General features: G+C 21.8%; 2 protein-coding genes across 3 annotated transcripts in view; both read right to left on the bottom strand.

Moving 5' to 3' along the window:
- The window catches only part of LOC127277067 (protein pinocchio), a 31,351-nt gene extending 26,373 nt beyond the window's left edge, over nt 1-4,978 (bottom strand). The window contains exons 1-2 of the mRNA XM_051297885.1: nt 4,852-4,978; nt 4,227-4,386 (exon numbers count right to left, since the gene is read on the bottom strand). Of these exons, the coding sequence (XP_051153842.1) occupies nt 4,227-4,377 (151 nt within the window). The 5' untranslated portion in view covers nt 4,378-4,386; nt 4,852-4,978. The remainder of the gene's footprint in view (nt 1-4,226; nt 4,387-4,851) is intronic.
- A 573-nt stretch (nt 4,979-5,551) lies between these two features.
- Nucleotides 5,552-12,138, bottom strand: LOC127277123 (zinc finger CCCH domain-containing protein 18-like). Of its 2 annotated transcripts, none has more exons than XM_051297961.1 (10): nt 11,947-12,138; nt 11,312-11,645; nt 10,988-11,175; nt 10,061-10,162; nt 9,785-9,860; nt 7,051-7,113; nt 6,754-6,933; nt 6,375-6,525; nt 6,098-6,227; nt 5,552-5,950 (listed from the first exon to the last, which is right to left on the bottom strand). In XM_051297961.1, exons 2-10 carry the CDS (start codon nt 11,626-11,628, stop codon nt 5,931-5,933), a joined length of 1,227 nt encoding a protein of 408 aa, XP_051153918.1. In that variant the 5' UTR covers nt 11,629-11,645; nt 11,947-12,138; the 3' UTR covers nt 5,552-5,930. The 2 variants fall into 2 exon arrangements, with proteins under 2 accessions (XP_051153918.1, XP_051153917.1); XM_051297960.1 differs by lacking the exons at nt 9,785-9,860; nt 10,061-10,162 and adding exons at nt 7,862-7,961; nt 8,064-8,177.
- Between the last annotated feature and the right edge of the window lie 661 nt (nt 12,139-12,799).

Below are 12,799 nucleotides of genomic sequence, written 5' to 3'. Positions count from 1 at the left end.
TTGCACATTATATTAATGCCATATAGCAGAAAAATATCAGTATTTTTAAAAAAAAGTTGTCAAATTAAAAAAATTTTTTTAAATTTATAATATGGTTTTAGTATATAGAAATAAATAAATATATGTAACGTATTCATATACATATATCTTTATACGAAACACATTTAAGTTTGATGATAATGTAAATAGCAAATTATTGTAAAATTTCAAGTTTATTCAGTCTGATTTTGAGAGTCAATTTAATATATATATGAGGAAATCCGTCTGGCGCCAAGTAATTGGAAGAATTTCTATTATCAAGATTCAACTTTGAATAATGCTTCCATTATGATTTTCGTAATTTTCGATGATAATAATAATGTAAACAAAAAGTGAAAATGTATGAAATTTTAGTTGCAAAACCGATTTGTTTAGAAAAATCTCAAATTTGAGCGTAAAAAAAAAATATTATTCCCTTTTGTTTAAACAATCATAATTTATTTCCAATAAAAAAAACAAAAATTAATTTATATACATTACAACAAAGATAAAAATTTTAACAAAAATCTTAATTGATATAATTTTTTTTTTTTTATTATTATAAAAATTTTATCTTGTTGATCAATAAATTATTGACACCAACAAAAATAAATTTCTTTTTTAAATAATCATTGTATTTTCTATTCTTGGGTAAAATTAGAAAAAATTATTTTTAAAATATTTTTACTAAAATTTTATAGGAAAACGGGATTTTTAATTAAAAATTGTATTAAAAATTTTTTTTATTTCTTCTTTGAAATTTCTATATTTTATTTTTTTAATATTCTTTGAACATTTTATAAAAGACATCCTTTATATAAAGGATTTAAGACAATCTTAATCCGATTCAATGATTTTTGTATATTCTTCGCGGAAAATCTGTTTTAAAATCCTTGATATTAAATTTTTATAATATCATCTTTATTTGATTTTAGTTCGAAGATACCATATAAAAAAAATAAATTATTCTTTTGTTTTCACATTTTTTATATTATTGATTCTCCTTTTTGAAAACCTGGACATCATAATATATATATATAGAAAAGTGTGGATATACTTGGGAAATTGTTATCAATATTTTTTCTCTTATCATCTTATCATATATATTTTGTCATAGATGACAATAATGAGCGCGCATTATAATTTTCTATAACATGAATTATTGTCATCAGAATAAATTTAAATAAATAAAAAAGAAATGCTGTATAAAAATAACAAATTTGAAATTGAAAAAAAAAATTTTACAATTAAATGCAACATTAAGGTCATTTTAACAATGAGTTCACAAGTTATATCTTCGCATTTGTATATAGGGGGTCTGATAAACTCTTTGTTTATGTGGAAAATTTCGCCACCCAGAGTAGGAAGTACACATATATATTATAACTAATAATAAGAGAGAATGACTATTGAAATGCATTTATCATGTTTCTGCAATTTAAGATCGTGTTTTTCCATTAGCATATTCGATATGGTGACAGGCACAATGTAAAGATAAAATTAATTATTACTAGAATTCAATATGCATTAAAGGGGAAATACTTTTTCTAATAATAAAGAGAAAAGAAAAAAAAAATACTTTTTAATAATTAATTTTTCTCAATATAATCTATATATTTTGCATTTACATTAAATGCTAAAATGAAATTTTGTTCTATTTTTTAAAATTATTTTTAATTAAAACTAATTATTATATTAAATTAAAATTAATTAAATCATTTATTATATAACCATTATTTTATTTAATTATTATTTTTATAATATATTAAAAAATAATTAGTTTTCTTCGTTATTATTTTTTTTTATTGAAATTTGATTCTAATTTATCTTCATTGGACCAGTAAATTTAATTATGAAAATTGATTCAAATTAAAAGTGTTTCAATATTGAAATATACTTGAAGACTAATTCCATCTGTTTGTAAAAAAGTTAACTTCTTTCATATGATAAGGTAGAAATTTGTTAAAATATTTATCATTAATTAATATCAATTAAATTATTTAAAAATTTTAGTTAAAAATTAATTATTCAATTAAATACCTACTAATTAAACTAATTATTAAGTTAATTAATTATTAACTAAATTAAATATTATTTAAACTAATTATTAATTATTTAATTAAAAATGATTAATTAATTTTAAATTAATATTTATAATTAATTTATAGAAATAATTGAACTTAAACAAAGAGAACTAAAGTTTATCTATAAACTTGTTTGTGGCTATATGGACTTTGCGAATTGGCTAGACGCGCGTTCTCAAGAAGAAAGTCGATCCTGAGATCCAATTTTTGTCTCGAGATCAAGTTTCTTTATAATATTTTATAAGATGATGAAAAGTGGATCTCGTGAGTCGAGCGACTGATACTATTATTATGCCTATCCAGTCATAATGAATAAATATAGTGATAACTTGAGTGATAAAATAAACTTTATTGTAATATAAACTTTTGCCGCACGCGTCCGAATGAATCTTGGGTGGTTGGTCGTAAAACTTTTGATCTTCAATCTGTTAAGTCCAATTGTATAATCAAATAATTTTTTTCTAAACACTTTTTTCATCATTTTATAAATTGACTCAGACTATTTTAATTTAATTTTTTTTTTTTTTTTTTAATAAATATTTTATAATTGCAAATGGAATTTTTTTAAAAATGCAAGATATTTAAAATTTTCTTTTTTTTATGATGATGATGATTTAATAATAAAAACGAAACATTTCCGTATTCTTAATATATTTAAAAAAAAAACAGTTTTCAACTATTGTTTTGAATCAATTTTCTTCATCCTGAGAATTAAAGCATTGAAGCGTTTCAAATTATTTGATTATCTTAGATCTCAACTTCCCACGATATAATTTTTTTTAACTATGTAATTGTACCACACAATTTTATATATATATGTAATATTGAAGAAGAAAAAATCTTATAGGAAATAAGATAATTTTGTAATTTTGAAAAAGATGTTTTAGACACGATTTTGTCAATCTGCACTGCAATAATAGTTTACGTAACATTTTTTCTAAGTGAAAAAAAGAAACCTTTTTTTTTGCAGCAACATAAATATTTTTAATAAAAAAAAAAAAAAATTTCTTTTTTTCTTATAACAATCAAGTAATCACATTTGGATAAAATAAATGTTTTTTTTTTAATTAAACAAAAAAGTTCATCAACTTTTCTCAAAATATATAGGCATTTTACTTGGAAAAATCTCGCATTGTTATAGAGACAATCACGAGGCACATGTGTGCACGCCAAAGTAAATATACTTCATTGAGTAATAAATTTGCATAGGTAATTGCATTCTCCAAGTTGCGATTGTCGCACTAAACTTACTAAACTTGCGTCATTAAAATTCGAGGTCAAACAACGGTAGGGGGACAATTAACAAGATTTACCCCAAAAAGAAAAAAAAAATTAATCTCCTAATTAATCCCCAATTATAAACAAAATCAATTTTTTCCCTATAGTTGGCAAAATTAATTCTCTATTCTAATCATCTTATTCTTCAATTGAAAAATTTATTAATATTAACATTTAAATTAAATAAATATTTAAATTAAACAAATTTTGTTTAAATATAAAAGTTTAATTAATTATTAATAATTTTTTACAATTATTCTAATATAATTCTGTGGGTTCGATAAAAGCTAAAAAAAAAAAAAAAGAGATTCTCATGATCATGAATATTGTGCTAATCGAGCTTATTATTATTTATATGCTGTCACTGCTAGAAAACGTGATATCTTTTAAAATAATTTCTCACCTCTATATGGAAATATGTATCTCACTTTTTGAGTGTTCTATTTAACGATCAAGAGTTATTACTTTTTTATATTTATATCTTTAATAATTTTCAATTCCATTTAAATTAATTCTTCTATTTGGATTTCAAATTTCCTCGCATGTTTAAAGTTTTGTAAATTTTAATTATTTTATTTATAAATGGTAATTTTAGAAATTTAAATTTTTCAGAAAAAAAAATAAAATGAATATATTTGAAAATTTATTTAATTTCTTTTAAGAAATTCTATAGGATAATAATTATAAAATTAACAATAATAATTATATTAATAAAAGTAAAATAATTGAGGTGACAATTTTTATGTAATAAAGATCTTGGATAATGTTTCCAGTTCATAAAACTTAGAGAAATCACGTTAGATAACGGAATTTGCAGTAATTATTCTTTTTTTTTTTTATTGTTACCTTTGTTAACGCCACACTCCCGATCTCGGAAGTTGATTCCATGAAGGACAGTTTTTACAGATGTTCTACGAACAATTGTAGGCGGAAAATCTGGATCATCGATGTCAAATGAAAGACTCTCCTCGAATTCCGTTAAAGTTCCGCCATTCATTTTTGATAACTATAATAAAAATTGTCATTTATTTATTTTATTTTTAATTAGCACAAATTAAATAATTTTATTATTAATTAGCTGTTAAATAATATTTATCGAATAATTGAAAAAGAATTTTAATCAATTTGATATGGAATTATTTTAACAGAAGTGAATTATTATTATTATTATTAATAGAAGTAAAATTTTATAACAGATTAAAAAAATATATATCTGCTAAAAATAAAGCATTGAATGACAATGCATTCATAACGAAAAATTGTCAGAGGTAAAATGAATGCTTGGGGTGTCAAAAGTTAACGTACAACTTCCGGGTGATAGCAATTTTGTTGATTAACATTGATTAAGGTCTCTAGTTAAACGATAAATATTACTATATAATTTTAGAATTTCAGAAATTTAATTTATAATATATAAAACATTTTAAAAAATTAATTTTTTTTAAATAATAAAAAAGAATGTTATATTTACCTTTTAAAGTTGTTATTACATAACAAACGCAAATTATGTAAATTCAAAAATATTTTTTTAAAAAATTTTAACACTTTTTTTGAAAGTTTTTTTTTACACTAAGATTTTTATTTTAAAACACACATGTCATTCTTTACAAACGTTTATGAGAAAAAAAAAACAATAGTTTTTTGTTTCAAATTTTTGTATAAACAAAAAAAAAGTGATCGATTTTTAATTAAATTGAATAATTAATTTGTTTATTTTTTTTCCTTCAGAAAAAAATAATGAAAACAAGCATTCAATAACCACTGAACGATGAATGATTCGTTCGCACGTTGCCTTCATGCTTTTTCTCTTATTTTTCCTCCCTCTTTTCCGCATGCTCTTTTCAAAGTTGTTAGAACGAGAAACTTTAGAGTTTGCGCACAAAGATTTTAATATATAAAATCTAACCTGAAATTACATTAAAATTATTTTTGCGCAAACGCTAGTGCTTTTAAAATTATTTATTCCACCGATTAGAGAAAAAATAACAATTAAAACAATTACTAGCTTTTTCGAATGTCAAATTTTAATTTAATGTTATTATAACTTTAATTTTAATTAATTAAATTATTAATTAATTAGTAACAAGGGAGAATTATTCCTTTTTCTTGAATAAAATTTTTAAAAAAATTAACTTAATTTAATAAGTGATAAATATACAATAAAAAACATCTTCTAATGTAATAAAAAATTATATTTAAATTTTAAAATGTACTTTATAAATTTATAAATATAAGTATAATCCTCACAATTTGTCCATATAATAATAAAATAAGTTTTGGAAAGTCCTTATTCACTTAAATAAATTTTAAACTTTATCGTAAAAAAAAAATGTGAAAATTGGACAACGACGATATAAAAAAAATTTCATGCTATATTAATATAAATAATTTCAAATAACAATTATTTAAATAAAAAAAATTCACTTGAAACATACTAACGTTATACATTTTAACGAAAATATATTTTTTTAATTTAATATCATTTTTCTGGCTTCGTTATTTAAAAAACACTTCGAGTTGAAAATTTTCCTAATTGTTTCCATTAACCTCTTAAAATTGACGATTGAAACCTAGAAAAAAGTTTTAGATTTTTAAATAATATTTATTGATAGACGTAAAAATAATTATCAAATTTTAAATTATACCTAATAATAATTAATTATTTATCGTTAAATTTAGCATTATTCAATAAAGATTTTTTTTTTCTCTAAACTTACGAGGATTAGGAGGAAATCGTGGATTAATGAATCTCGGTGGAAATCTTGCTCCAAATGGTGGACGATTTCTTAGTGGAGGTGGTGGTCCTCGCATTGGTATCATTGGCATCATTACAGGCCTCGGGAAATTCTTTTTTAAAAATAAATTATAGTTTTAGTTTTTGTTAGATAAAATACTTTAATGGTTAATTAATATAAGCTTTAGAAATTTTTGATAAATAATAAAATTGTAGTTTAGCAATAAAAAAAAAAAGAAAATTGAAATTTAGTATCTTACCCCGTAGTAAACTGGAACCGGTATTTGTTCAACATAATGTGGATAACTAGCCATTTCTCTAGATCTACCCTCAGAATACTCTCTTTCATATTGTCGATAACTCTCTCGTCTTTCTCTAGATCTTCCTCGATGTTCTCTGACAGTTTCAATTCTGAAATATTTGATTTAAAAAAATTATTTAGTATTTTCTTCTCTTTATCTATTGAATATTATTGCAATATTTATTATATATTCAGTAGAAAATTATATAAAAATATAGTTGCTGTCTATTTTTAGAAACTTTTTTAACACGTGAAATTTTTTTTTTTTTTGTATTAAACAATTGGAATGGAATTAAAAATGTAAAGAATAATAATAGAACAAAATTTAGACATCTTACCGCGTTAATCGACTCAAGTCTTCGCGTCTTCTCTCCGTCGAGTGAGATTTCTCTCGTGATGATCTCCTTTTAGATGAATAGCTTGACCGGTCACGATAATGCGACGATGATCGAGCCCGATCGTTTGATCTTTCGCGTTTGCCATTTCTTTGGTATCTTCCACGACAATCATTGTCACTGCTATTTCAAATAATTTAGATTTTTTTTAGAATTAAAATACTATATAATTTTAATTATTAAGTTGTTGATTAATTATTAATTCAAATTATTTAAAAAAAAAAACATCAGAAACTTTACCTATCACTTGATTTACTGCGTCGTTGACTTCTTTTACGTTGATTATAAACAGAACGTTCTCTCCTGTAAATGGAAATTAATTTTTAGTAAAAATATTCTTTTTTATTGCTATTGTTAAAAGAAATAATCAGTAATCATATATTGCGTTACATCCTATACATCCAATATGTGTTTTACTTCCAATAAATTTGGAAGATTTTTTTTATCCTTATAAAATAATACTTATTATATATAATTTATAAAAAATAATTTAAAAGAAACTTACCCATTACTTTGTTTTTTTGTTAGATTTGCACTTATTACTAAATACAAAAGCAAAGGAAAAAATCAAAGTAGAAAAAATAGAACAAAATACATACCAAAAATTATTATAAAAGATAGTAAATTGAAAGCCACTTAATTAGAAAATTAAAATTAGAATTTTGCTGAAAGAATTAAAGAAGTTTAAGTGTTTAAATTAATGTTTATGATAATTAGTGTTTTAATTAACAAATTAAAATCATTATAATAGTTAAAAAATTAATAAATGTAAATAAAGTATACAACATTGAAAAGCATATAGAAATGTAATAAAAGAATGGAAAACACACACACACACACACATATATATATATGTATATAGAATATATTCACATTCTATAAATGTTGGATTATTTAGAAATCAATCATTACATTATTTTATAGATAATTTATTATTATCATTGAAAAATAAATAATCCACAATTTTAGAATTAGCAAGATGCCAGCATAAAATAGTGTTATTAAAGAAGCAATGAACACTTATTAAAATTGTTTTAATTAAAATATTCACCTGTCACGTCGTGATAAAAATGTGTCTCGTGGACTTTTATTTCGTTCATCAAATGAATCTAAAGATCGGGAGCGTCTTTTTAGTGAATGATTTTCTTTTCCTAAAAAAAAACAAGAATAAATTTAGATCAACTGGAAAATAATTTAATTTAAAAATTTCGAATATTTTTTCGTTTCTAATTCTGAAACCACTTTTTCCATACTTGATTTTTCGAAATTGATGGTTTTTACTTCTCGATGTTCGGCTTCCTTAGAAAATCTTGACTTATCAAGTGGTCTCAATTCAACACGATCAAAAATTGGTGTAATTCCTTCGCCTAAAATAGAAAAAATAATAAATAATTGAAAAAAATATTTTCTTGTATGATAAAAATATAATAATAATAATAATAATATTGAAAAACTTCATGCACTATATCAAATTATCAGAACACTTCTTCTGTACTCTTCAGGGAGAATTTTTTTATACTTTATTTTATTGAAGTAAAGTAAAAAGTTAAAGTACAAGTAAAAAATATATATATATATGTATATATATATTGTCTTCTGAATGTTTTCTTAGTTGTCTTCTCTGTGATTATATATATAATTTAAATTATTTGTTTTAAAAGAAATGTCTTTTTATTAATTTGTAAATTATTTCAATTTATGTAAAAAAAAATTAGTCTTCAATGTTGATTCCTGAAAATAATGTTATAAATTTTTTTTTTTTTAAATAGTTACATATTATATTACGTACCTGATTATCTTCAAAGTCGAAAACTTTGTTAATCTTGACTGGAGAGAAAAATTTTTGTGACAATTTAGGAATTATCAATTGCTGAAAATTTATTATTAAATACATAGGTACTTCTAACATTTTTATTTGATCAGAAAAAGTTAGAATTAATATGTCTTATCTTTAATAAAAATTTTTCGACTGAGAACCTTTTTTTTAAACCAATATTTTTGAAATATTCTATAATCTTCAATAGTATTAAAAAAATTAAATTAAAAACACTTTTGTAAGATATCTTACAGAATATCTTGCAATACTCTCTGATAATTTATTTATAGAAAAAAATCTTTAAATAAATTTTAACAATAATCTATAAAATGGAATGTTTATTATAAATATTTTAATATTTATATATGTATTGAATACCAAATATTTGTGGAATATTGGAAAAATATTTCCCATATTTTTTCCCATTTAATAACATATTAAACAATATATTTGAAATACTTTGAGATAATATTTTGTACCTTATTTCTTTCAATATTATTTACAAATATATTAAACCATATTTTTGCAGTTACTCTGTGATAAAATAAAATATTTTAAATATATATTTTTTGCAATACTCTGTGATTTTATATACATATATTGAACAACATTTTTGCTATAAAGTTGAACAATAGTTTTTTTTTTCTCTTATGAAAATATGTCTCATCATCAATAAGAATTTTTCGTTTAGCGAATATTCTTTTCATCTATTATAAATTCTATACCTTTTTAGTTTTTTTTTTAGACCGGGAATTTATGATTAAAAATAATTTTTAGAATTTAAAATTTAAATAAATTTTTGAAAAATATCTCATTAATATCAAAAATTTATCTCCATCTGTTATTTAAGGTAAACAAAAGTCTAAAAATAAAATTTATTCTTTGAAAAAAATTTTGATATATCCCGGTCTTATAGTCAACCATCATCTACATTACAGATTTACAATTTACCTTTAACAGTAAATTATGTAAAAACAGTAATTGATTATTTTTTATTGATATTAGCTTTTTTTATAAAATATAGTCAACCTTCATCTACATTACAGATTTACAATTTACCTTTTAACAGTAAATTATGTAAAAACAGTAATTGAATATTTTTTATTGATATTAGCTTTCTTATAAAATAATATTCGTAATTATGTACAAATAACATACCTTAATGAAGAATGTGATTCAGGAGAACTTGTTCGTGATTTTGAAGATGAACGTCTATTTGAATTATTGATTTTCACTGCAAAAAGAAAAAAAAAATTAAATCCAACTCTAGTTAATCTTTTTTTTTAACTACACAACAGAAGTACTTGTCACTAATTAATTATAATAGATTATTATAAATATTTAGAATTGAAAAAAATTTATCTCTTTAAAAATTATGCAATTTGTTGGGAAATTGAAAAAAATATAAAATATAACTGTAACTATGTTACAAACCTATGTTTATGTCTCGAATTGTCCTAGTTTCCTCATTCTTCGGATCTGATGTTTCCGATTGATTTAAATTAAATCTACTGAAAATCGGAATTTTTCCCTCATCTAAAAATTAGAAAAAAAAATGATTAAATTGAACTTAAAAAATTAAACAAATATTATTCTGAAAATAATACATTAAAATAAATATTATGATTTTAATTGAGGATAGATTTAAAAATTACAAAATAAATTTTTATTGTTCTTTTTTTTGACTATATTGTTATTATGTAATTTTTTAAAATTCTCTCAACATTACTATTATTCTTCAATAGATGAGACTCCTTTAACGGTTTAAAATGGAAAGAACGAAAAACAATTTTAATAACTATAAAATGTAAAAGTTAATATTTAAAAATTTTTAATCTCTGCAATATTAATAATATTTTTCTATCTTTTTTTAAAATTAAAAATATACAGAACTTTGTTTATTGTCATAATTTAAGTTTACTTTATTTTTTTTTTTATATTAAAATTGCTTAAAAATTTTGAAAAATGAATAATTCTTTTTTCTCATTTCTCAATAAAAAAATATCTTCAATGTCACTTTGACTTATCTTCATTTAGCGAAAAAACTAAATAGATTTAAATTAAACATAGAAATTAATTTCTTTTTGTTAAATATATTAAAGTTGGAAAATTAAAAAGATTTTCTTTAAAAGCGAAAAAAAATGGTTAAATATTTCTTTGATTTTGGTAAAATTATGAAAAAATCATAAAATTTAAAAAATTTCATATTGTTAATATTTTATAGTATTTAAGTTTGTCAAATTTGCTCAATTTTTTTTCTCATAATTAACTGTTTTTCAAATAATCTTCCATGTTGTGTTGTCGTTCCATACTTGTCTTGAATATGTTGAGTTGTAAGAATAATTGAATTAGAAAAATTACCGTCACGTCGTTTGACTATCACATCTTCTGGATTGTTGATATCTCGTTGTAGATCACTATTTATATCAACGGGACCAGATATATTTCGATGTATATCTACTATTATTTGTTTCAATTCGGCTTCAGTTGGTTTTAAAAATGTACTCGGCCCACGAAACAATGGTTCACTTCCACCTGATGTATCGAACCTAATATAAAATAATAATGTTTGTTTTTTCACAAAAAAATCTTTATAATTTCTCCATAATATGCAAATTAAATCATCAAAAAGAAAATCCACTTTTTTTTAAAAATTTATATTAAAATTAAAATCATGATAATTACTTTTCAGACATAATTGTAGGTTTATAAAAGCTTTTGCTTCTATCTTTGCATCTACTGGTACTTGGACTTGGAGTTCGACTTCGAGGAGAACCATTAGTTCTTTGTTTCTTTAAAAGAGCAGCTCTTTTTAATTCATATTCTAAAATCATTTTTTTCTTGAGAATTTCGTGTTCTCTTTCTCTTTCTTGTTGAAGTAACCAGGCTTCTCTTCGCTTATCTCTTTCTTCTTCTCTTTTCCCGTTCGATCGTCGATCTTCACTTCGTGATCTTCTTGAACGTCTATCTCTCGATGATGAACTCGGTGATCTTCGTCTCATTTTTTTCTTTTCGATTTCTATGATTATGTTTTTCAAAAATTAATATTATTCACATATACTAATTAATATTTTATTAAAAATAATAAATTATCAATACGTTAATATTATTAACTTAAATTTTTATATTTAAGTAATTCAAAATAAATTTTTTCATCAATTTTAAAACTTTGACTTTATAAACAATTGTTTGTAAGTAAAGTTATTTAAATGCTTTACAATCTATTAAAGGATAATTATAATTATTGTAGAAAAACTATATCAAAAAATTATAAGAAAGAAAATAGTTATAGGTTATGAAAAAAAAAGTTGCATTTTTACCTTGTCAACACCAATTATTTAAAATTTCACAAAAACAGTATCAAAAAGTTGTTGAAAATCGAAGCACTTTAATGTTTAAACACCACACTAATTAGCACTTTAACAAACAATATTACTTATGTACATTCTTAAATAATACAGTTTGAAGTGATAAACAACCATTCCAAATGCCTATTAAATCACGAATAGCACGAATCATAGTATCAACATGGGGGGTTTGTTGCAAACCGGAAATGAGTAGTTAATTTTATTTCAAATAGATGGCACTGCAATAGTGGCGCGTAAACACAAATTTCAAAAATTATCATCTCTTTTTATAAAGATAATAAAGCTTTTATAAATTTGTTAAATTTATTTTTATTATCATAACTAATAAATCAAACTAGTAGTAATATTTTAATCAAAAAGAATATTTACATTATTTGTGAAAAAATTAAATGAAAGTTGTATTCAGTTTTGAAAAATGTTTACGATTGAATTCCAACAGATGGCGCATTTTTGAAACGGAAGTTGACTTTTAAATAGCTTTTTAATTGTTTCTATTGTTCAATAATTTTCCAAGTAAAAATCATAGGAAAATCCTCCTCATTAAGCAATATATTCATTTTCGTAATTGATTTTTAATTTTCTTTCAAAAAAAAGTAATTAGTTAATGACGAATAATAAAGTAATTATTATTATTTATAGTACATTCTTAGTATTTATTAGAAATAATGTAATTAAAATTCTAAATTAATTATTAAATTCAGACTAATTAATAATTAACAGACTATCCGGAGAATTTTTTTCAAAAAAAATAAATTTGATTAGATTTTTCCAATAGAACATTTTTTATTTGTGGAAGTCTGAATGT

Source organism: Leptopilina boulardi, unplaced genomic scaffold, assembly GCF_019393585.1.
Source record: "Leptopilina boulardi isolate dan_hultmark-lab unplaced genomic scaffold, ZJU_Lbou_2.1 LbouV2_165, whole genome shotgun sequence".
Taxonomy (NCBI): Eukaryota; Metazoa; Arthropoda; class Insecta; order Hymenoptera; family Figitidae; genus Leptopilina; species Leptopilina boulardi.
The sequence above is the reverse complement of the archived record's forward strand: the minus strand, read 5'-3'. Positions and strand labels throughout refer to the sequence as shown.